The sequence below is a fragment of the Geotrypetes seraphini genome, chromosome 10 (assembly GCF_902459505.1).
Source record: "Geotrypetes seraphini chromosome 10, aGeoSer1.1, whole genome shotgun sequence".
Lineage (NCBI taxonomy): Eukaryota > Metazoa > Chordata > Amphibia > Gymnophiona > Dermophiidae > Geotrypetes > Geotrypetes seraphini.
The window spans coordinates 136,514,857-136,539,470 of record NC_047093.1 but is presented as its reverse complement, the minus strand read 5'-3'; the positions used below and the strand labels follow the sequence as shown (position 1 = coordinate 136,539,470).

At 40.3% G+C, this 24,614-nt stretch overlaps 1 protein-coding gene across 1 annotated transcript in view; it reads left to right on the top strand.

Moving 5' to 3' along the window:
- The window catches only part of LOC117368629 (vomeronasal type-2 receptor 26-like), a 61,454-nt gene extending 37,841 nt beyond the window's left edge, over positions 1 to 23,613 (top strand). Inside the window, exons 3-5 of the mRNA XM_033962358.1 lie at positions 8,506 to 8,733; positions 15,536 to 15,662; positions 22,718 to 23,613. Coding sequence (XP_033818249.1) covers positions 8,506 to 8,733; positions 15,536 to 15,662; positions 22,718 to 23,613 — 1,251 coding nt within the window. The remainder of the gene's footprint in view (positions 1 to 8,505; positions 8,734 to 15,535; positions 15,663 to 22,717) is intronic.
- The last annotated feature ends 1,001 nt before the right edge of the window (positions 23,614 to 24,614 follow it).

Genomic DNA, 24,614 nt, shown 5'->3' with positions numbered 1-24,614 from the left:
ATTTAATATATTTATATAGCACTGCTCCAACATTAGAGGCTGTGTATTCTTTATACATACATAATTAAAAATCAGCAATAAAATTACTAACACGGACAAAGATTAACAGCTTAATTTGTTAAATATTATCTCCCTTTTTACAAAACCACAAAAGTGGTTTTTAGCGTCGACCAGTGCCCTGAATGCTATGCGCTTCTCTGACACTCAGAGTGCCATGAGCATTGGCACAGCGCTCAGCATTCAGCAGTCCATAAGCCATTACTAAAATGGATGTGGGGAAATCCACTTATTATTCCTAGGATAAGCAGCATAATCTGTTTGGATTCATACCAGTATTTGGGACCTGGGTTGGCCACTGTTGGAAACAGGCTACTGGCCTCGTTGGACCTCCAGTCTGTCCCAGTAATGTTAACTTTTATGTTCTTATGGGGTTTTTTTTATCATTTTTATAAATGATATTGCTGAAGGACTGTCGGGAAAAATTTGCCTCTTTGCGGATGATACCAAAATCTGCAATAGAGGAGACACCTCGGATGGTGTGAATAACATGAAGAAAGACCTGGCAAAGCTTGAAGAATGGTCTGAAATTTGGCAGTTAAAATTGAATGCTAAGAAATGCAAGGTTATGCATTTGGGCTGCAAAAACCCGAGGGAATGGTACAGTTTAGGGGGTGAAGAACTTATGTGCATGAAAGAAGAGTGGGACTTGAGTGCGATTGTATGTGATGATCTTAAGGTGGCCAAACAGGTTGAAAAGGTGACGACAACAGCTAGAAGAATGCTAGGGTGCATAGGGATAGGTATGGCCAGTAGGAAAAAGGAGGCATTGATGCCCCTGTATAAGACTTTGGGGGAGACCTCATTTAGAATATTATGTATAATTCTGCACCTTCAAAGAGCTATAAAAAGGATGGAGTCGGTCCAGAGGAAGGTCTACTAAAATGGTGCGTGGTCTTCGTCATAAGAAGTATGGGGACAGACTTAAAGATCTCAATATGTATACTTTGGAGGAAAGGCGGGTGAGGGGAGATATGATAGAGATCTTTAAATCCCAAACAATTCCAAAAAATGTCACTCACCAGTGATTGCTGCATGGGTTTTACTGTCATTACTCTTTTTGATCTGGAGCGATGTTTAAATACCTACGTGGTGTAAATGTGCATGAGTCGAGGCTCTTTCATTTGAAAGGAAGCTCTGGAATGAGAGGGCATAGGATGAAGTTAAAAGGTGATAGGCTCAGGAGTAATCTAAGGATATACTTTATTACAGAAAGGGTGGTAGATGCGTGGAACAGTGGTGACAGAGACTGTGTCTGAAATCAAGAAAGCCTGGGATGGGGGCATGGCTTTACGATCATGGCGACCAGACCGTACTGACTGAGTGCTCTCCAAGACGGCAGACTGAATCTATATCAAACACCTTCACACAGCGATAAAAATCACATAAATTTTGAGGTATCTTACCATCTTAATATGTCACTTTCTAAGAATAGCAAGGGAGAACCATCTACCTCCGCACTACCGAGTGGAAAGTGACCTAAGCACGAGGTGCCGTCTCCTGAAAAACCACCAAAAACTATCGATTCCTAGCTGGATCTTTTGATCGTGGAGATGTGGGCTTTTAAAAATATAATGACACAACAAGAGGAAGAATCACAATTAATCCATATGGAAATAGAAGCCTTAAATGCACAATTCACTGATGCCAGACATCGTCTCGATGAACTTGAAAACTTTAAAGCGGCACATGCTCAAAATGTCACCCTTATCCCTACTAACTAAATTATTACCAACTATATTAACTTCTTACATATATAAAAGACTTAGATTCTTTATTATTTTAAATAATTAAAAAATATATATATATTATCATATGATGTTATAAGTGCTCAGTCTTGTATATCCTACATGGAATCCAAAGTAAGTTATCACAGGACCATCATTGCGCTTATACGTCCTATTTTTGGTATGCTGTTATTATCCCAAATGAGCGACCCATCACATTTTCTCTATTATAATTCACTATAATCAGTGATTATAAAATGGTCAGTCTTCATGTATATATAGGAAATATAGCACTTATCTTTATTATAGTCGAGGGTCCTGGTGTTGGTACCACGAGCTAATTTTTTTGAAAGATTTTCTTCTTGATTGGTGAAGTAAAGTGACTATGCCATTCAAATCAAAGTGCAATAGTGCCATGCTGCTCCTCTACCCAGTCCTGAGTTTCGCCCTATTGGCTTCATCAGGAGGAGTGAAATGCTGTAAAAATATGCATGATTAAAATCTATATAAAACAACCCAATCTTATAAATAGCACTTATATTTCTCTTCTTACTCTAACATTATTTAAATAGAATTGAATATCTTATTATAATATTCTCTTAATACAAACTTGAATCGGCAGTCTTCGGGATTACAGAGAAACATTTTCGGGTCATGGCAGAGCTCCGATTTCCATTTTCTTTTTACTTTTTTGTAACCTACCCACTGTCTGTCCCAATAATCAAAAGTTAATCTTAATCTTTTATATCTTAAAAGTTGTTAAATCCGTCACCACCAATCATGTTGGCGTTCTCTCTTCTTAATTGCATCTTCTATTAACCGATACAAAATGGCGGATGCATGTTACAGAAGTGGGTTATATTGCTAAACGTGAAATCTCATTGGATAACCCTTCTGTATCTCAACATTTGAAATAAAGATTCCTGATTCGCTTATCCACTTGTAGGAGGGATCTTAATCTAAACCCATTGGATATCTGTGTTTAAACCTCCTGGTTCTAATGTGCCCCATTGGTAAATGAAATGCTGTTCCTTTCGCAAGAGATACATACTTATATCACCACTCTTAAATTCTTGTATGTGCAGTAGGACTGTAACCTTTAATTCTTCTTCTGTGTGTTTATTATTGATCCAATGCTCTGTTAAAGGTGCCTGCATTTTCCCCGTGTGGATGCAATTTAAATGTTCTGCTACCCAAATTTTAATTTTGCGTTTTCTATGTCCAATATAGTATAATCCACAGGGGCAAACGATACAGTATATGACTGCTTGCATATTGCAGTCTGTTTTACCTCTGATGTAAAAGTTTTTCTTTGTTTTTGGTATTATCAATGACTGATTCTGATATACATTGATGCAGTACTTGCAGTAACCACATGCTTGATGTCCTCCACTGTCCTCATTTATATTTTGTGTTTTACATTTATTCTGTTTTAGTATTTCACCTAAGTTTTTACCCCTTGTGTAAGCAAACTTTGGATATTCTTGAAGTTGGGGAAATATTGATAAGATCGACCAATGTCTTTGAATGATCTTACTTAAAGTTCTTGATTGTTTAGAATAAGGTAATAGACATACCGTATCTTTATTCTGTTTTTGATTATGATATCCCTAAACATGAGCGGGATATTGCCGCGCTGAAAACTGATTTGGAAGACCTCTCTAACAGAAGTAGGCGTAGCAACATAAGAATTTTGGGAATACCAGAATCTGCTGAAGGTTCAAATACTATTGCTTTTCTCACTGATCTACTGCCTACACTTCTGGATCTAAAGTTTGATATTCCACTGGAGCAAGAAAGAGCACACCATGTCCCTTCAAGACTCTCTTCACATCAGAAAACACCTAGGCCTATAGTAGCCAAGGTATAGAGATACCAACATGCATTATAACTCCTTACCACTGGATAAGAAAAGAAACATCTACTCTTCCAAGGCAAGAAAATCCTTATTGTTCCTGATCTCGCTAAGTCGACGGCAGCCCATAGGAAATTGTTCTTATAACGACAGGATCTGAAGGACATTGGAGCCAGATTTGGTCTCTTATATCTGGCTAAAATGCTAGTTACCCACAATAACAAAACTGCCACATATCTTGAACCAGCAGAACTTCAACAATATACTAAATCAATCAAAATGCAATAGTATATCTCTGTTTTAATAATCTGAAAATTTCTCTCCATAGCTGTGTAGGGCACATGAAATTCTTGTTCCATTTTACCTCTGCCAGTCTCTGGAGGTGCCAATTGGCGTGATGGTCTGCCTATGAAGGTTTTCAAACCCACCCAGATTTTTTCTTCTGATTAAAATGCCATCTCTCTTGCACTGTTTGCCTTTTTCTGAGGTGACATTTTGGTTTTCTTATTAGTTCAGAAAGTTTCAGTGCTTTTTGTATCACACATATCAGGTACTATCAATTTCCTTCCTTTTTGCTAGAATGCTTGCTATGATGCTTATTGAAACTATACTGCCTTTTAATTCATATGACTATTCTTCATAGTAACATAGTAGATGACAGCAGATAAAGACCTGAATGGTCGATCCAATCTGCCCAACCTGATTCAATTTAATTTTTTTTTTTTTTTCTTCTTAGCTATTTCTGGGCAAGAATCCAAAGCTTTACACGGTACTGTGCTTGGGTTCCAACTGCCGAAATCTCTGTTAAGACTTACTCCAGCCCATCTACACCCTCCCAGCCATTGAAGCCCTCCCTAGCCCATCCTCCACCAAACGGCCTTACACAGACACAGACCGTGCAAGTCTGCCCAGTACAGGCCTAGTTCAATATTTAATATTATTTTCTGATTCTAAATCTTCTGTGTTCATCCCTCAATTTTATCATATTTTACAGAATGTTCTATTAAATTATCCATATATCCCAATTATACTAGGTGGAGATCATAATCAACCATTGGACCTAATTTTAGATAAAACTTCTACTTGTAGAACATCCAAATCTAAGACCTTGGAAGAAATCAAAACTCTCATGATAAACTACAATCTAATCGATCCCTGGAGAACCTTAAAACCAACTGGCCGTGAATATACATACTTCTCAGCCCCACATAACACTTACGCCAGATTGGATTATTTTTTAATTTCTTCATACTTATTGCCCTCCATTCTTCACACTATTAATAACCCCATTCTCATATCGGACCACGCACCAGTTTCACTATATATTAAAATATCCCAATGTATCGCAAATCAAACATACCTGGAGACTTAATAATATCATACTAACTGATGAAATCACTAATCAAAAACTTTGCTCCTTTACAACGGAATTTTTTCGTATCAATTCAGATCCTCACTTATCTCAGGCTACAATTTGGGAATCATATAAAGCCTCACTGAGAGGGGAAGTAATAAGTTTAATGGCCTTAAAGATCTTGAATCTGAGATACTAAACATTGAAACCAAATATATATATAATCCAACTGACATGGGACTCCGCATACAACTTATAAAAAAGAAATACGAATACAATACACTCACTTTTAGATTGGATAACAAAGATATTTTTATTCTAAAATCAGGACACTATATTGGTGGAAATAAAATGGGGCATTCATTAGCACAATATTTAAAAGGAGAAAGGAGAGGTTTCATTTTTCTTCCATTAAGAATTCACTCAATCAACCCTTGCTTGATCAAGCTGATAGCTCGGAATTTGAAAAATTTTATTCTCAATTATTTCAATCAGAATCCAGATCCTTGATAAGCGACATATCCAATTATTTAAACAACATCTCTCACCCAACAATACCACCCCATCTCAAAAAAGAATTAGAATTACCAATCTCTTCTCAAGAAATACTAACAACAATATCTACACTTGCTTCTAACAAAACTCCTGGGCCAGATGGCATTACAAATGAATTCTATAAAACTTATTCCTCCCAATTATTCCCTCACATATTACAATACTATAACTATATTCATTTACACCTGGAAATGCAATGCAATTTTGCAGAAGCTAATATAGTAATATTTCCTAAACCAGACATAGATCCTACCCAGGTTGGAAACTATAGACCGATATCCCTACTTAATTTGGACTATAAAATCCTTGCAAAGATCCTTGCTAACCGAATAAATAAAGTGATTGAACTTCTAATATTACCAGATCAAGTAGGATTTATCAAACATCGATATATTGGAGATAATCTTAGAATACTGCATAATGTTTGTGGCTTTGCCAAGACCATCTCAGAGCCTATAGTGGGGCTCGCCATAGATGCTGAAAAAACATTTGATAGGGTTGAATGGGAGTTCCTACTGAAGGTTCTGAGATAGTTTAACTTTGGAGACAATTTTGTATCTTGGATACATACATTATACTGGCACCCATCATCTAGAATCTTGATAAATGATTCTCTTACTGGATCAATCATATTGAAACGTGGAACACAGAGCTGTCCTCTATCCCCATTATTATTTAATCTTTCTTTAGAACATTTAATATCGGCCATTAGACAATCTAATCAAATACAAGGCATCGTTTCCTTCTCTGGAGAACTCAAGATTGCAGCTTATGCTGACGATATTATGGTATTCCTCAAGAACCTATCATCATCTCTTTCCGCCTTTATTCCCCTAACCGAACTATATTCCTCACATTCTGGATACAAAGTTAACTGGGGAAAATCAGTATTTATTCCCTCTTAATGATCTAGTATCCCGTTCAGATATTGATGCATTTCAATTCTCCTGGTCCACCTCTCCAATAAAATATTTGGGTACATATGTACATAAAGATTTTGATGTAACCATGGAAACCAATATTACCAAATTGAAAAAATTAGTTATACAAATATCTAAATGGTCACCTTTATATATTACTTGGTGGGGCCATGTTTCAGCAATCAAAATGACATTTGCACCTCAAATCATATATAAACTTACCATGCTTCCTAGCCTATGTAATCAATATATCGCTAGATAGATCAAAAATTATCTGCCTTTTTATGGCAACATAAAAAACAAAAATAGCACTAGATAAATTAAAAGCTACTAAATTCCAGGGTGGGGTAACCTACCTAATTTTTACAAATATCATTTGGCTTCCCTAGCTAAATATGGCTCCTATTGGATAACTCATGATCCCTCTAAAAGTTCCAAATCTACTCCTTCTTGGCTAAACTTGGAAGTTTCATTAAATAATCCAGTACCTATCAATGTTCTGCCTACCATGTTCTACATACCACCCCATCTCAAACACCTCAATCTTTTTACTGCAACTCTATCTCCCTTAAGAATTCTAGACAGTATAGCTACCAAACGTTTCACTCACAAAAGTATGGCTCTGTGGAATAAGCCTATGCTAAAATATAACAAACGCTGCTTAAACTGGAAATATTGGAAAGTAAATGGTATCTGCAAGTTAAAAATTTATTTCATGATTCTGAATTGTTATCCTTTCCAAATTTTTGCCTTCAATTCCCTGCCTTATCCTCGAAACGGAATCAATGGGCAACTCTTACCTCACTGCTTGCTAATATACAATTTTCAGAGGTCTCCTGTTTAATGCAATGGAGTAATTTAATTACATCTACAGGTAAAGCCATATCATTCTACTATAAAATGTTCAGAGATTCCCAATTTTACCTTTCTATTGACATTGTTAATAAGCGGTCACAAGATCTCGACATACAACTCACAGATAAAGAATGGACTAAATTATGGTCTAAAATTAATAGACCATTACTATCTGCTAGCATGTCCCAATCTCTATTATTTTTAATGTGCCGTCTGGACACCTTATAAGATGAAAAAAGCAAAATTAATATCAGACGTTGTTCAAAATCCCAAGGTACGCTCCCACATATGTTCTTTTCATGTCCCATGATCCAACCTTTCTGGATGTAAATATGGTCTTTCATATGTTCCATTTCAAATTGTACTGCAGATTTATCTTTTGATATTATTATAATGCGTTCCTTGCATCCTTGCTTTAATCTTTGTACATGCGATCTAACATTAATTGATATAATAATATCTTTTGCTATTCAACAAATTCTCTGCAATGGAAATCTGCATCTTTACTGAATTACACCTTTTGGTGGAACTCCATATGCCTCTTTAAACGATTTGAACAACATGCTGCAGATAAATTGGACTACGGACAGATGACTCCTAATCGTATTAATATTTGGAAACCCATTGACATTTACTTAGTCTATTTGATCAATTCGCTTGTTTCCTGACAGTTGCTACATCTACCTCGATATGTGTATATCTTTTGATGTTGTTTACCTTCCTGAACTGTGTTTATTTGTTACTTCCTTTATATAAATAATTCAATAAATAGATTGAACTTAAAAAAAAAAAAAGAAAGCCTGGGATAGGCATGTGGGATCTCTTAGAGAGAGGAAGAGATAATGGTTACTGCGGATGGGTAGACTGGATGGGTCTTTTGGCCTTTATCCGCCATCATGTTTCTATGTTTATTAAGTGCAAAATTGTTTTTCCCGTTGTGTGAATAATAGAAATATGAACCAAACAGGTGATTGAACTAAAGACAAACCAAACTAAAAATGTTCATAGGGCACATCCCTCAAATTTCTATAGAGCAAGAAATTAAATAATGTGTGTACGGAAACATGTCACTGTTTTCATGTTGCTTCTAAAGGAAACCCATTCTTAAAATCAAGTTGAGATTGTATGTGCTTGAATTTAGTAATATATCCCTCCACTAAAATTAATTTGCTTTTCCATTAGCTTCATCGTTATCTGAAGAACCTCCACTTTAAGAATGTTCTGGGTGAAGAAATCTTTTTTGATGAGAACAGTGAACTCACCATTGGTTATGATATTATAAAAATCTTCACCCTACCCAATGATACACGGAGAAATGATATAGTTGGACATTATAACCCTTATGCTGCACCGGGGAAGGATTTTACCATTAATGAGAAGGCGATCATGTGGGAGGAGCCATTTTCACAGGTCAGATTTGAGTAACACAAAAACAAGATGGAAGACACTAAACCACACTCATATCGTGCATGTGGTTACAAATAGAGGACCTGTTTTACAAAGCCATGGTAGAGGTTTATACCGTGGCCCAGGGTGTTAAATGCTCTAATGATGCTCCAATGCTCAAAGGATTACTATTAGTGTCAGATCATTTAGCACTGCGCTAGAAACTTCTCCCATGGTTTAGTAAAAAGGAGGGGGGGCTATATATAACAATACCAAGGCTGCTTTTTACCTAAATTTAGGCATCTAAGTTGGGCCTCTCTTTTCAGCCACATTTAGAAGCCTAACATTTCTACTGCAAACTCAATTAAATTTAAGCACTTTAACTTAGTAGTTGTATGTAGGCCAAAACATTTCATTTTGAAAAAAATATATTTTATGGTTTATTCATTTTTCCTTTTATTCAGGTGTTTTAAAAACTTTTCTCATGTGTTGAGCAATGTCATCAGTAGTACAAACTATCATTCAAATAATGTACCCAGTCATTCAAACTGTACACACAACTGCTTAGTGCTGCCCTCCAATGGCAAAAGGAAGTAAGTGTCAATCTCATATTTTGAGAAAACCAGGGAAAACATATGTCGAACTCCTGTAAGTAGTTTATGTTTTCAGGTAAACTTTCACAACAAGGATCCTATAGAGCATTTAGTTCAAGAAGGAGTTGTGGCGCAGCGGCGACAAGCAGGGATTAGTGGTGGTGAGCAGGGAGCAGCGGTGGTGTCAGGCAGGCGGGTGGGGAGCGGCGGCGGGGGACAGATGGCAGTGAATCCACATACCCCCAACGAGCGGGACATTTAAAGGGACATTTAAAAAGATATGATGGGGTAGGTGGGGGTGTTTAAAAAAGTTATCTTCGCTGCATAAGATGCACCAACATTTCCACCTACTTCTGGGTGGAAAAAAGTGTGTCTTATGGAGCGAAAAATACAGTAAATGAATAATTATTTTGGCTTATTTGTGTATATTGTTACGGCATTCCAGGACTATAGTTTTATTTTTTATATTGTTATATATGTATTTTCTTAATCCCACTCTACCCACATATAGGTGTCACCTGCAGGGTGTGGTGCACAGTTGGGTCTAATAGGTTTTAGGGTGGGTCTTGGAGGGCTCACCATACAATATAAGGAGGCTCTGGTGAGATGTGTACCTTGGACTTTATGTGAAATTCACTACAGTACTCCCTAGAGTGCCTTACTGCTCTGCTGAGTTGTTAGTGTGGCTAGTCCATTAAAATTGCTAGACTTTCCTACATACCAATGGCTTGTTAGGTGTATTTTTTGCTTTGGATGTTCTTTTTTTGAAAATGGTTCAAAAAGATAGATGCACTGAACACGAACGCATCCATTTTTGGGGAAAAAACAACAACCCCAAGATAGACATTTTGAAGTTTTGGAAAATGGGCATCTTTGGTACTAGATATATGTACAGTACATCTTTCACAAAACATATGAACTCAGATTTAGATGTAATATCGAAAATGTCCCTCCATGTAATTGCTTCCTTTTGCCACCAGAGGTCACTATTTGCACTTTTAACAACAGTACCGTGTTTCCCCACATATAGGCCTCACCCATGTATAGGCTGCAGAAAAGAGCGGCCTATGTTTAAAAATCAGAAGATAAGCCACCCATGGTATTAGCCATGGCTTATCTTCTGGTACCTCCCCTGCCTTTTCCATTCATTCCCCCCCCCCCCCAACCTTTTCGAAAGTAATAAACAATAGTATGCACTAATTGAGCCAGGGCCGATGATTAGGTAGTGGGGAAACAGGGCAAGTGCCCTGGGCCTTATAGCTCTAAGGGGGCCCCATGGACCAAAATGTACTTCCCTTTTCCCCACCTGGTTTTAAAGCTCCCACTCTCACTTTTTTAAAATGTAAAAGGGTTGCTGGCATGGTCTATTCTCTAGCAGTGATGGCGGCTTCCTTGGTGTTATTCTCCCAAGTGGATACAGGAAGTTGATTTGGAGGGGGAGCAGACCATAGCAGAGGAAGAGCACCAAGGAAGCTGCCAGCAGCACTAGAAAATCACTGCCACTCTAGAGACTTCTTTCATTTTAAAAAGTGAGTGGAGCTTGAGAACATGGTGGTGTGAGACGGCAAGGACATCCTGGTCCACTGGGCCACCTAGAGCAGTTTATTTTTAAATGAAGGGAGTGATGCTAGATGACAGGGTATTTGGTGGACCCAGGGGGATGGGAAGGGGGAAGAAGGAGGAGGAGGAAAGGGAAGATGCTGGATGAGAGAGCATTTTGTGGATGGTGAAATCAGGGGAGGGGGCAGGGATGAGAGGAATTGGGGTCCGGCAAGTCTAACACTTGTCCTGGGTCCCAGCAAGTCTAACACTGGCCGTGAATTGAGCAATCATATATACTTCTTCGTAGCACATGTTTAACTGTTGATTAAATCAGTCTATAGAGGAGACCAATGCAGTGTATAAAGACTCAAGACCACCAGGCAAACATGTAAGTGGACATACAGTATATTGATAATGTGTTCCACTGTTTGGTGAATCACCTCTGAAGTCCCAATGTCCTTCAACGTTATTCTTCATTTCCGCCACCATTTGACTGAAATTATTTTACCCATGACCACAAATGTTGTGGACATTCAAAAACAGATGGTCAGGTTGTCAACTTCTCAGATCTTGTGCAAACCCAGAGTTGCATCTGTTAGTAGTCAACCATCTCTTGCACCACAGACCATCTACAGTGAGGTCTAAGTCTGGAAGATGAGCTCAGGTTGGATTTCTCAACAACCGGCACCTTGTAAAAACCAGGAATTTCTTGTTCTGGTGCCCCAATGATGAATGTCTAGTGGCCCAATATTACTCATCATAGGCGCTGGAATGGGATAGGCAACAAGGGCCATGGTCTCCCCAACAATCGATGGTTGACAGTTGGTGCTTGCCCTCCCAAACATTTCCCGATGTAATTTATATCATTGGGCAGCCACCACGCAGCATCAACGAGCAGGCCTGCCCCGGAACTCTTTATTCTAATTCTGGCCTGCTCATTGATGCTGCATGGCAACTGCCCTGAAGATTTAAAGTACAATGCCGGGAGGAGGTAGAAGGTGGAGTTGGGTGCAGGTGATGGCCGTTCCTAGCAGTCTTCCACTGGGGCTAGGGCGGAGTTCCTGGGCCTCCCCAAACCAAAAACCATTCTGCTACCTATGCTCATCATCGGTTATTACTGAATCTTGATGATCACAAAGGCCAGTAGTGGTCTGTACTGGGATTGCTGCTTTTTAACGTATTTATCAATGATCTGGAGAACATAAGAACATAAGAATAGCCTTACTGGGTCAGACCAATGGTCCATCAAGCCCAGTAACCCGTTCTCACGGTGGCCAATTCAGGTCCCTACTACCTGACCAAAACCCAAGGTGTAGCAATATTCTATGCTACCAATATAGGGCAAGCAGTGGCTTCCACCATGTCTTCCTCAATAACAGACTATGGACTTTTCCTCCAGGAACTTGTCCAAACCTTTTTTAAAACTAGCTCCTCTATCTGCTCTTACCACATCCTCTGGCAATGCGTTCCAGAGTTTAACTATTCTCTGAGTGAAAAAAATTTCCTCTAATTGGTTTTAAAAGTATTTTCTTGTAACTTCATTGAGTGTCCCCTAGTCTTTGTAATTTTTGACGGAGTGAAAAATCGATCCACTTGTACCCGTTCTACTCCACTCAGGATTTTGTAGACTTCAATCATATCTCCCCTCAGCTGTCTCTTTTCCAAGCTGAAGAGCCCTGACTGTTTTAGTCTTTCCTCATATGAGAGGAGTTCCATCCCCTTTACCATCTTGGTCGCTCTTCTTTGAATCTTTTCTAGTGCCACTATATCTTTCTTGAGATAAGGAGACCAGAATTGAACACAATACTTTAGATGAGGTCACACCATGGTGCGATACAGTGGCATTATAACATTATTTCCCCCTCTTTTACAAAGCCACACTTGCGGCTGCCATGGGGCAACAGCCCCGAAGCCCTTTAAATCTCTATGGGCTTCGGGGCCATTATCGCAGCGCCCTGTGCTAAACAGCTTCGTAAAAAAGGCCCTTAGTCTTGTTAACCATCCCTTTTTTAATAATTCCTAGCATCCTGTTTGCTTTTTTGGCTGCTGCCACACATTGGACAAAAAAATTTCATCGTATTGGCTACGATGACACCCAGATCCTTTTCTTGGGCGCTAATCCCCAAGGTGGACCCTAGCATCTGGTAACTGTGATTCAGGTTATTCTTCCCAACGTGCATCACTTTGCATTTGTCCACATTAAATTTCATCTGCCATTTGGATGCCCAGTCTTCCAGTTTCCTACGGTCCGCCTACAATTTTTCACAATCCGCATGCGTTTTAACAACTTTGAACAGTTTAGTGTCATCTGCAAATTTAATCACCTCACTCGTCGTTCCAATTTCCAGATCATTTATAAATAAGTTAAATAGCACCAGTCCAAGTACAGACCCCTGCGGCACTCCACTGTTTACTCTCCTCCATTGAGAAAAATGGCCATCGCTCTATGGTATGACCTCACTTCAAAAAATGTGTGCAGTTCTGGTCACCATATCTCAAAAAAGATATAGCAGAATTAGAAAAGCTACAAAGAAGGGTGACAAAAATGATAAAAGGGATGGGATGACTTCCTATGAGGAAAGACTGAAGCAGCTAGGGCTTTGCAGCTTGGAAAAGAGATGGCTCAGGGGTGATATGATAGAGGTCTATAAAATACTGAGTGGAGTGGAAAGTATAGATGTGAATCACTTGTTCCTAAAATACTAGGACTATGAGGCTTGCGATGAAGCTACTAAACTACAAATCAGAGAAAATATTTCTTCACTGAACATGTATTTAAACTCTGGAATTCATTGCCAGAGAATGTGGAGAAGGCAATTAGTTTAGCAGGGTTTAAAAGATGGACTTAGGAAAATCCACTGCTTATTCCAAGGATAAGCAGCATAAAATCTGGTTTTCTCCTTGGGATCTTGGCAGGTATTTGTGATCGAGGCTTGCCACTGCTGGAAACAAGATACTGGACTTGATGGACCTTCAGTCTGTCCCAGTATGGCTATTCTTATGCTCCTTTGTGAGCCACATATAGGACAATCAAGTCATTGTGACATCACTGGTGAGGTTGGCTGTTAGGCATTGGTGGATTGAGGCATTATGACATCACAAGCTCAGCTCTGGAACGTTGCTGTACTTTGGGATTCTGCCAGGTTCTTGGGACCTGAGTTGGCCACTGTTGGAAACAGGATGTTGGTCTTGATGGACCTTAGGTCTGTCCCAGTATGGCAGTTCTTATGTGAGCCAAGAATAGGACTATCAAACCATTGTGACATCACAAGCTCAGCTCTGGAACGTTGCTGTACTTTAGGATTCTGCCAGGTTCTTGGGACCTGAGTTGGCCACTGTTGGAAACAGGATGTTGGTCTTGATGGACCTTAGGTCTATCCCAGTACGGCAGTTCTTATGTGAGCCAAGAATAGGACAATCAAACCATTGTGACATCACAAGCTCAGCTCTGGAACGTTGCTGTACTTTGGGATTCTGCCAGGTTCTTGGGACCTGAGTTGGCCACTGTTGGAAACAGGATGTTGGTCTTGATGGACCTTAGGTCTGTCCCAGTAAGGCAATTCTTATGTGAGCCAAGAATAGGACAATCAAACCATTGTGACATCACAATCTCAGCTCTTTGTGTTTCTGCCTGGTACTTGGGACTCACTGTTCTGGCACAGTAACAGACTGCTAGAATGCTCATTCAGCATTCATGGTCTTCACAGATGCATCTCAGTTTATTCCCGCCAATTTAGAAACACTAGTAACATAGTAGATGACAGATAAGAGCTGCTTGGTCCATAGAGTATGCCAAATATATGAATGTGATTTATAAAAATGTTGCACATGTACTATATATTTCCGTAAATAATAGTGTAATGAGGGTGTAGTGTTTAGAGCTACAGCCTCAGCACCTTGAGGTTGTAGGTTCAAATCCCACGCTGCTCCTTGTGATCCTGGGCAAGTCACTTAATCCCTCATTGACCCAGGTACATTAGATAGATTGTGAGCCCAGCAGGATAGGGAAAATGCTTGAAGTACCTTGTATACAAAGTGCTTTGAGTGTGGTGAAAAAACTAAAAGTTCAGTTTTGCCCGTTTTCAGGACACAAACCATTGACGTTTATGGTTTATTCTGTTGTTGATACTGTGTACACGATGTTATTTTGTAACCCATTCTGAGCTCCTGTGGAAGAATGAGCTAAAAAATGGAATAAATATACTGCTTCTTCCTTTGAGTGGGTCAATGCGGTTTACGATAAAAATATCCACTTAAAAGAAAGGATAGGACAGATCCACATCCACTCCAAACTAACTAAAAGCATCTTGGCCTGGATTCTGTATTGGAGGCCACCTTAAAAGAATGTTTTCCATCTCATCACTATTTAAATTGCTTAATGTGAATTGTGGTAGATATATCGCAGGTCGCGTTAGGACTCAAACTGATGCTAAAATAACCCCAAGATTCCCAAACCCCCTGGTGGCTACTTTGATCATTCCTGGTGCTCCAGTATAGTCGCAGGGGAGGGGGGCTGTGGGAGGGGCAGCAAGAAGCAATGCCCCATCGCTCTTGGTCTCTCTGGCACTTCTAAGAATATGCCACCCACAGCTCATATTGGCTCATATTTAGAGAGAAATGTAATGCTGCATTTGAAAAGTCACCACCCAGGGTTACTTCCAGTTATTCAGATTTTTTTTCTCAATCCTCAGACACGTCCGCAGTCCAGATGCAGCCCGAGTTGCCTTCCTGGGTTCAGGAAATTAACCAAGGAAGGAGAGCCCGTCTGCTGCTATGACTGTATCCGCTGCCCAGAGGGAGAGGTCTCCAACCAAACTGGTGAGTGATATCATTATAATGTGACATGGCCTTGGCCACTGATTATTCAGTACTGGGTCAATATTCAGCCTTGACAGTCAATAGTTGGTTGTTTTTTTAAACACTGGCTGCCATGACTATAAAATCCAGATATTTAAGGCTGGCATCCAGATAACTGAGTACAAAATTAGATGTACAGTATATTATAAAAACCAGTTTTATCCAACCTATGGTTACCATATGGCTCCAGAAAAAAAGAGGATGGATTTAGTCATCTGGGTTTTACTTCCACTGAAAGCATGTCTCAATCTATCCTCCTTTTTCTGGAATCATATGGTAACCCTAGTCCAACCTAAGGCCTGTAGTCCAAAACCCCACCCTCCAAAAGCTACATAGAACCTAGAAACATGTTGGGAGACAAAGGCCAAATGCCCATCCGGTCTGCACATCCACAGCATCCACTATTTCCTCCTCTCTGTAAGAGATCACACATCCCTTTTCCATGTTTTCTTGAATTCAGACATAGTCTTTATCTCCACCACCTCTATCCAGAGACTATTCCACACATCTACAACCATTTCTGTAAAAAAAACTATTTCCTTAAATTACGCCTGAGCCTATTACCTCTTAACTTCATCCCGTGTCTTTCACTCTGGAGTTTCCTTTCAAATGAAAGAGACTCACCTCTTGCACATTTATGTCACATGGGTATTTAAACATCTCTATCCTATCTCCCTGGCCTTATGAAGATCAGCAGAATTCTGTTTTCCCTGAGGCAGCTCAGCTCTCTGCAAGCTTGGAGATGCATAGACATAGAAACATAGAATATGACAGCAGAAAAGGGCTGTAGCCCATCAAGTCTGCCCACGTTAATGACCCACCCCCAGACTTCACCCGGCTAGAGATCCCACATACATATCCCATTTCTTTTTGAAATCGAGCACGCTGCTGGCGTTAATCACCTGCAATGGAAGTTCATTCCAATGATCGACTACCCTTTCGGTGAAGAAATACTTCCTGGCGTCGCCATGAAATTGCCCACCTTTGATTTTCAGCGGATGACCTCTTGTGGTTGAAGGTCCTTTAAGAAAGAATATATCGTCTTCCACCTCGATGCGGCCCGTGATATATTTAAAAGTCTCAATCATGTCCCCCCTCTCTCTACGTTCCTCGAGCGAGTATAGTTGCATGGTGCCAAAAGTTTGAATTGGTCTTGTGGTTTCAACTCTCACTAGACTTGAAGTTACAAGACAGCAGAGTCACAGGGGGAAGCAGGAATACCACTGGGCTTCTGCTGCTGGAGCCAGGGAAGGGGAAAGAACATAGTAGATTTACTGGGTCAGGCCAATGGTCCATCAAGCCCAGTAGCCCGTTCTCACAGTGGCCAATCCAGGTCCCTAGTACCTGGCCAAAACCCAAGGAGTAGCAACATTCCATACTACTGATCCAGGGAAAGCACTGGTTTCCACATGTCTTTCTCAATAACAAACTATGGACTTTTCCTCCAGGAAATTGTCGAAACCTATCTGCTCTTATCATAACCTCTGGAAACGCATTCCAGAGCTTAACTATTCTCTGAGTGAAAAAAAAATTTCTTCTTATTGGTTTTAAAAGTATTTCCCTGTCACTTCATCGAATGACCCCCTAGTCTTTGTAATTTTTGGTGGAGTGAAAAATTGATCCACTTCTACCCGTTCTACTCCATTCGAGATTTGGTAGACTTTAATAATCTCTCCCCTCAGCCGTCTCTTTTCCAAGCTGGTTCAACTGGTTGAATGCTGGTGGGGAGGCAGCTATATGAGTGAGTGAGAGAGATTGGGTGAAGGCTGAGGACAGTTCTCAGAGAGTGTGTGATTCTCAAAAATGACAGAGTGAGTTCATGTAACTATGCATGATGTGGCTCTATGAATATCGTGCTGCTAGATGTATGAAGTACTGTAAAGATTATTTGCAGGTACTTACCGTATTTTTCGCTCCATAAGACACACCTGACCATAAGACATACTCTAGATTTAGAGGAGGAAAACAAGAAAAAAAGCATTCTGAACCAAATTCTCCCTGCCAGGCTCTGCACTCAACTCCATACTTTTTGCCAAACTCTGTACCCTGTCTCCCCTCTGGTGATCTAGTGGTAGGCTGGGATAGAGCACAGGGCAGGCAGGGACAGGGCAGGCAGGACATATGAGGCATATGAGAACCCATCAGAGGACCAACGCAGCAACCTCCAATTTACTCTGAGAGTACACAGGAAAGGGACTTGGGGTAATGGTGGACATGACAATGAAGCCGACAGCACAGTGCGCAGCGGCCGCTAAGAAAGCAAATAGAATGCTAGGTATAATCAAGAAGGGTATCACAACCAGGACGAAAGAAGTTATCCTGCCGTTGTATCGGGCGATGGTGCGCCCACATCTGGAATACTGTGTCCAATATTGGTCGCCGTACCTCAAGAAGGATATGGCGATACTCGAGAGGGTTCAGAGGAGAGCGACACGTCTGATAAAAGGGATGGAAAACCTTCCATGCGCTGAGATATTGGAGAAACTGGGTCTCTTTTCCCTGGAGAAGAGGAGACTTAGAGGGGATATGATAGAGACTTATAAGATCATGAAGGGCATAGAGAGAGTAGAGAAGGAAAGGTTCTTCAAACTGTCAAATAATAAAAGAACAAGTTGAAAGGGGACAGATCCAGAACAAATGCTAGGAAGTTCTTCTTTACCCAACGTTTGGTGGACACCTGGAATGCGCTTCCAGAGAATGTAATAGGGCAGAGTACGGTACTGGGATTTAAGAAAGGATTGGACAGTTTCCTGCTGGAAAAGAGGATAGAAGGGTATAAATAGAGGATTTCTGCACAGGTCCGGGACCTGTTGGGCCGCCGCGTGAGCGGACTGCTGGGCATGATGGACCTCAGGTCTGACCCAGCAGAGGCATTGCTTATGTTCTTATGTTCTTATGTACTCCTCCACTCTTATGTTCTTATGTTCTTATGTACTCCTCCACTCAGAAAGAAAAAGGTTGGACAAGCCTGATATAAACTATGAGTGAACCCAGTATTCCATGCTACTTAACTGGGTGGGAGAGGCTCTGACATGGTTAAGCAGAATTCTGACGCAGGACCTACGGCAGTTGGAACAGTGGTCATCAACTTGGCAGCTAAGCTTCAATGCTAAAAAATGTAAAGTAATGCACCTAGGCAAAAAAAACCCATACAGAACTTACACACTAAATGGTGAAACCCTGTCCAGTACCACGATAGAACGTGATTTAGGAGTGATCATTAGCGATGATATGAAGGCTGCAAATCAGGTGGAGAAGGCTTCGTCCAAAGCAAGACAAATGATGGGCTGCATCCGTAGGGGTTTTGTCAGCAGAAAACCTGAAGTCATAATGCCACTGTACAGATCCATGGTGAGACCTCATCTCGAGTATTGTGTTCAATTCTGGAGACCACACTACCGGAAAGATGTGTTGAGAATTGAATCGGTTCAGCGAATGGCTACCAGGATGGTCTTGGGGCTCAGGGATCTCACATATGAAGAAAGACTAAAAAAACTGCGGATGTACTCGCTGGAGGAGCGAAGAGAGAGGGGGGACATGATTGAGACCTTTAAGTATATCACGGGGCGTATAGAGATGAAAGATGATATCTTCAGTCTTACAGGGCCCTCGATAACCAGAGGACACTCGCTGAAAATCAGGGGAGGGAAATTTCAGGGTGATGCTAGAAAGTACTTCTTCACCGAAAGGGTGGTCGATCATTGGAACGAGCTGCCTCAGCAGGTGATTGAGGCCAACAGCGTGTCAGATTTTAAGAGAAAATGGGATATTCACATGGGATCAATAGGGGAGTAAAAGTCAGGGAGTGGGTCATTGGTATGGGCAGACTCGATGGGCTATAGCCCTTTTCTGCCGTCAATTTCTATGTTTCTATGTTTCTATCTCATATTCCGCCAAGTTGCTTCACTGGCTCCCCATCCGTTTCTGCACACAGTTCAAACTTCTGCAGCTCCTCAGTTCCTCTCCTCTCTTATCTCTGTCTTCAATCTGCCCTGAGAACTCTGATCATCAGACAAGTCTCTCTTGGCAGTACCCTTCTCCTCCACAGCCAACTGCTGACTCCGTCCCTTTTACCTTGCTGTACTATATGTCTGGATCTTCTTGCCTGACTCAGTGCAACAGGCTCCATCTCTGGCAGTATCCAAATCCAGGCCAAAAGCCTACCTACATTGGAAAAAATTCTGATTTAATATTTTAAAAAAAGCATTTTGGTGCTTTGGAAGCTCTGCGCCATTAAGAAGTACTTTGATGAAGCCTCTTTTCGCTTCTTAACTCAGTCTTCCAGTTTAAGTATTCTTGACTACTGCAACATCATATATTTGGGTGCTTTTAAGAAAATTCTCAAAAAAAGTAGAGAGTAGTTCAGAATACGGCTGTTTGCCTTATTTTTGGTTTAAAAAAAATGGGAGCATATTACTCCATTCTATCAAAAGCTTCATTGGCTGCCATTGGAATCCAGAGTCTTATTTAAGTTCTCATGTATCTGCTACAAAACAGTATTTGCCATGCTACCAGGCTATCTTACCCCTCATTTTACCCTGAGCTACATTAATAAGAGCTCTCGAAGAGTACACTTGTTTGCATATCCCTCAGTAAAATCCTGTCATTACAAAAGGTCCATCAACAGAACCTTTTCTTTTCAGGTGGCCACACTGAATACATGGCTTGCCGAAACTGCGTTAGAAGCTTCCTTTTATCTTGATTTTAGAAAGCAAATAAAACCCCAATTATTTAACAGACTGGCATCCTAATGTATCTTATTACTTACTTAATAATTTTTTTCTTATTATAAATTGGTTGGATCTTCCCATTGAAAGCTTTGAACTTTGCTGAAATTTTTAGATGATTTCAATTTTATATATCTATTTATTTGTATTGTATGTGTTATGATCGATTGATATGAACTGCCTAGAACTCCCGGGTATGGCGGTTAAAAAAATAAACTATTATTCTTACCTTTTTTGAAACTGCATTTAGGTCCTTGTAAAATATCCGTTTTTGCTGGACATTCCCTACATAGTCCCTCACCTTATTCACCTCATCAGTCACCCTAATTGAGCAGGATACTTAGATCCACCCTTTTGTCCTGAGTGTCTGTCATAATTAGATTGTAAGCTCTATCAGGCAGAGATTGTCTCTTGCCTGTTTAATGTACAGTGCCGCTTGCGTCTAGAACCACTATATAAATAATAAATTGCTGTTGTTGTTCTTGGATTTACAGTAATGCATAGGAAATACACATATATGGGGTTTACATCAGTTCAAAGGCAAGTGCTTGTGTTACTCAGGGTTTTACACAAAGGACTTCGAATAAGATTACCAAACATTGGTTCAATAAACCACAGACACATGGCCACAGACACATGGCCTGTTCCACTTTTGGCCCCGCCCTGTTCTGCTTCTAGCCCATCCCCATTCCAACCCCAACCCCAGCCTCACAAAGCCTCCTCTCGTCTTCCCCGACAACCTTCGGCCATGTAGGGTGGGCCTGGAGCATACGTGGATGAGTGTGACATCATCTGCACATGCTCACAGCCCTCCAGATGTGTCCGGAGCTCGTCGGGGTTTTCCAAAACCTAGACAAACTGCTAGGTTTTAGAAAGTCCATTTGGGCACCTGCACAGTCATCTAAAAAGAGGACATGTCAGGTTTTCCTAGAAATCTGGTAACCCTAACTTGGGGTGTATTTCTCCTTAATCTCCCATGGCCTATTTCCACTTACAAAATAAAAAAAAGGAAAAATTGCAACCTCACATGCATGTATAGATTGGTAAAATGACACTTCTAAATGTGGATGTTGTACCATTTACGAGAGGAAGATATATGCTGGTAAATATATAAGAACAGCCATACAGGGTCAGATCAGTGGTCCATCTAGCCCAGTTACCTGTTTCCATCAGTGGCCAATCCAGGTCAAAAGTACCTGGTAGGAACCCAAATAGTAGCAACTTTCCATCCAGAATCCCCAAAGAGCAGAATGATTCCAGAATCTCCAAATAGTAGCAACACTCTATGCGGAATCCACAGAGTAGAAAGATTCCAGAATCCCCAGATAGTAGCAACATTCCATGTGAAATCCCCAAAGAGTAGAAAGATTCCAGAATCCCCAAATAGTCACAACATTCCATGCGGAATCCCCAAATAATAGCAACATTCCATGTGGAATCCTCAAATAGTAGCAACATTCCATATGGAATCCCCACAGAGAAGAAAGATTCCAGAATTCCCAAATAGTAGCTACATTCCATGTGGAATCCCCAAATAGTAGCAACACTTCATGCCGAAGCCTCAAAGGGTAGAAAGATTCTGGAATCCCCAAATAGTAGCAACATTCCATAGGGAATCCCCAAAGTAGTAACAACACTCTATGTGGAATCCTCAAAGGGTAGAAGGATTCCAGAATCCCCAAATAGTTGCAACATTCCATAGGGAATCCCCAAAGAGTAGAAAGATTTCAGAATCCCCTTATAGTAGCAACATTCCATGTAAAATCCCCAAAGAGTAGCAACACTCCATGCAGAATCCTCAAAGGGTAGAAAGATTCCGGAATCCCCAAATAGTAGCAACATTCCATGCTACCAATACAGGGCAAGCAATGGCTTCCCCAATGTCTGTCTCCTGCAGAGTTTTCTATAAAACCCTCATAGAGTTGAGCATGTCCTGATCTATCTGTCTCAGCTGTGATCTCAGTGGTCTATTTAAAATGGACCTTCCCATGTCTTAGTGGACCACTCTGTCTAATCGAAAAACATGAGCTGGATACTGCCAACAAAATTCTACCTCCCTGGTGTAAGAGATTTGGAGTCTGTTAAAACCAAACGTTTCAGGCACAAGCACTTCTAACAGATAATGCAGAATAAGATTTGTAGGAAACTCATTGTTACTTGTTTAATGTTTGTTACTGTCTGCTAAAAACTGATTTTGAAATATCCTTTAATATGAGGGAAAAGTGTTCATTTGCAATCCTGTAACTGATGTTATTTATGAGATAATGAGACAATATTTTTCATTCACAGATATGGATAGCTGTACAACATGCCCAGAGGACCAATGGTCCAATTCCGACAGAGACACCTGCATCCCCAAAATTATAACCTTCCTATCCTATGAAGAGCCTTTGGGCATAGCTTTGACTCTTATCAGCATTGTCTTTTTTTTAATCACTGCTGTCATTCTGAGTTTCTTTATTTATTACCGAGACACTCCCATAGTCAGAGCCAACAACCGGAACCTCAGCTATATTCTCCTTATGTCCCTCATGCTCTCCTTCCTCTGCACCTTGGTATTCATTGGACGTCCTGAAAAAGTGACTTGTCTTCTCCGACAGACTGTTTTTGCAATCATTTTTTCCATTTCTCTCTCATCCATACTAGCAAAAACTATCACTGTGGTCATAGCCTTCCAAGCCACCAAACCTGGAAGCAAGCTCCGGAAATGGATGGGTTCCAGGATCTCTAACTCTATAATTGTTTTCTGCTTCCTTATACAAACCCTCTTGTGTGTTGTCTGGTTGTCCACTGCTCCCCCATTCCCGTATTTTAATATGAGATCAGAAATTGGATTAATATTAATTGAGTGTAATGAAGGGTCAATAGTTGCATTTTACTGTGTTCTGGGTTACCTGGGATTTCTGGCTGGTGTCAGCTTCATCGTGGCTTTCCTAGCAAGAAATCTACCTGACAGTTTCAATGAGGCCAAGTACATTACCTTCAGCATGCTGGTGTTCTGCAGCGTCTGGATCTCCTTCATCCCAACATATTTGAGCACCAAGGGCAAGTACATGGTGGCAGTGGAGATATTTACTATTCTGGCCTCTAGTGCTGGATTGCTGGGCTGTATCTTTATGCCCAAGTGCTACATTATTCTGCTGAAACCTGAGAAGAACAGCAGGAAATATCTAACAAAAAACTAGAATGATTAGTATTTGTACAAATGATGTTTCATCTCAACATTTCCCTATTATTCAACACAGTTCCTTGGGGCATTCAGTTCTATTCTCTGTTTCCTGTCTTTAGCTAGTTTGCAATTAACAACAGGGCACCGCCATGCATTCCAATACTCTATTTTCCTAAGGAGTCTCTCATAAGGGACTTTGACAAGTCATGAAATCACCATTTTCCTTCTAGGGGCTCCTTTTACTAAGGTGCGCTAGCGTTTTTAGTGCATGCTAAAGATTAGCGCATGCTAACCATGCGCTAAATGAAAAATATTAACGCAAGCTCTATGGAGGTGTTAGCATTTAGCATATGCGGTATTGTAGCATGCACGAAGTGTGCACTAAAACTGCTAGCGCACCTTAGTAAAAGGAGCCCTAAGTGTTGCTCATGTCTATATTTTCAAAATGGCTGCCCCCAAAGCACATGGTGGCAAGTCTACAAGCACTCAAAACAACCTTATTCTAAATCTATTATATTTAACAAAAGGTTCTATTCATTTCTCAGCAATCTAGATAAGAAAGGGTCTTCATATCTATTATCATACAATAAAACATTCTAAAGAACTTTATAGATTTTATTAGCATGAATGTGTGAAACAAATTGAAAAAAATGCCTGGAAAACAAGGAAGTCTGGAAATGACCTTAAAATCCAGTAGTACATCGAATATTATTTAAACAATGTTTACTCATCTTTAAAGCTTTAGAACATAAAACCCCAGCCTTTATATTTAGACTTTTGATACCTTATACTACCTCTAGATCTCTTAGATCTCAAGACCAACACCTATTAGCAATTCCTTCACTAAAAGTTATTAACACAAGGCGTAACACAATCTTTTCTATAACAGCCCCTCAATCTTGGAACAACCTTCCACTGTACCTAAGACAAGAAAAAAACCTGGCAAAATTTAAGTCTGAACTTAAAAGTTTTCTATTTATAGATGCCTTTAATGATTAAATTCTTCGCATTCTTAAT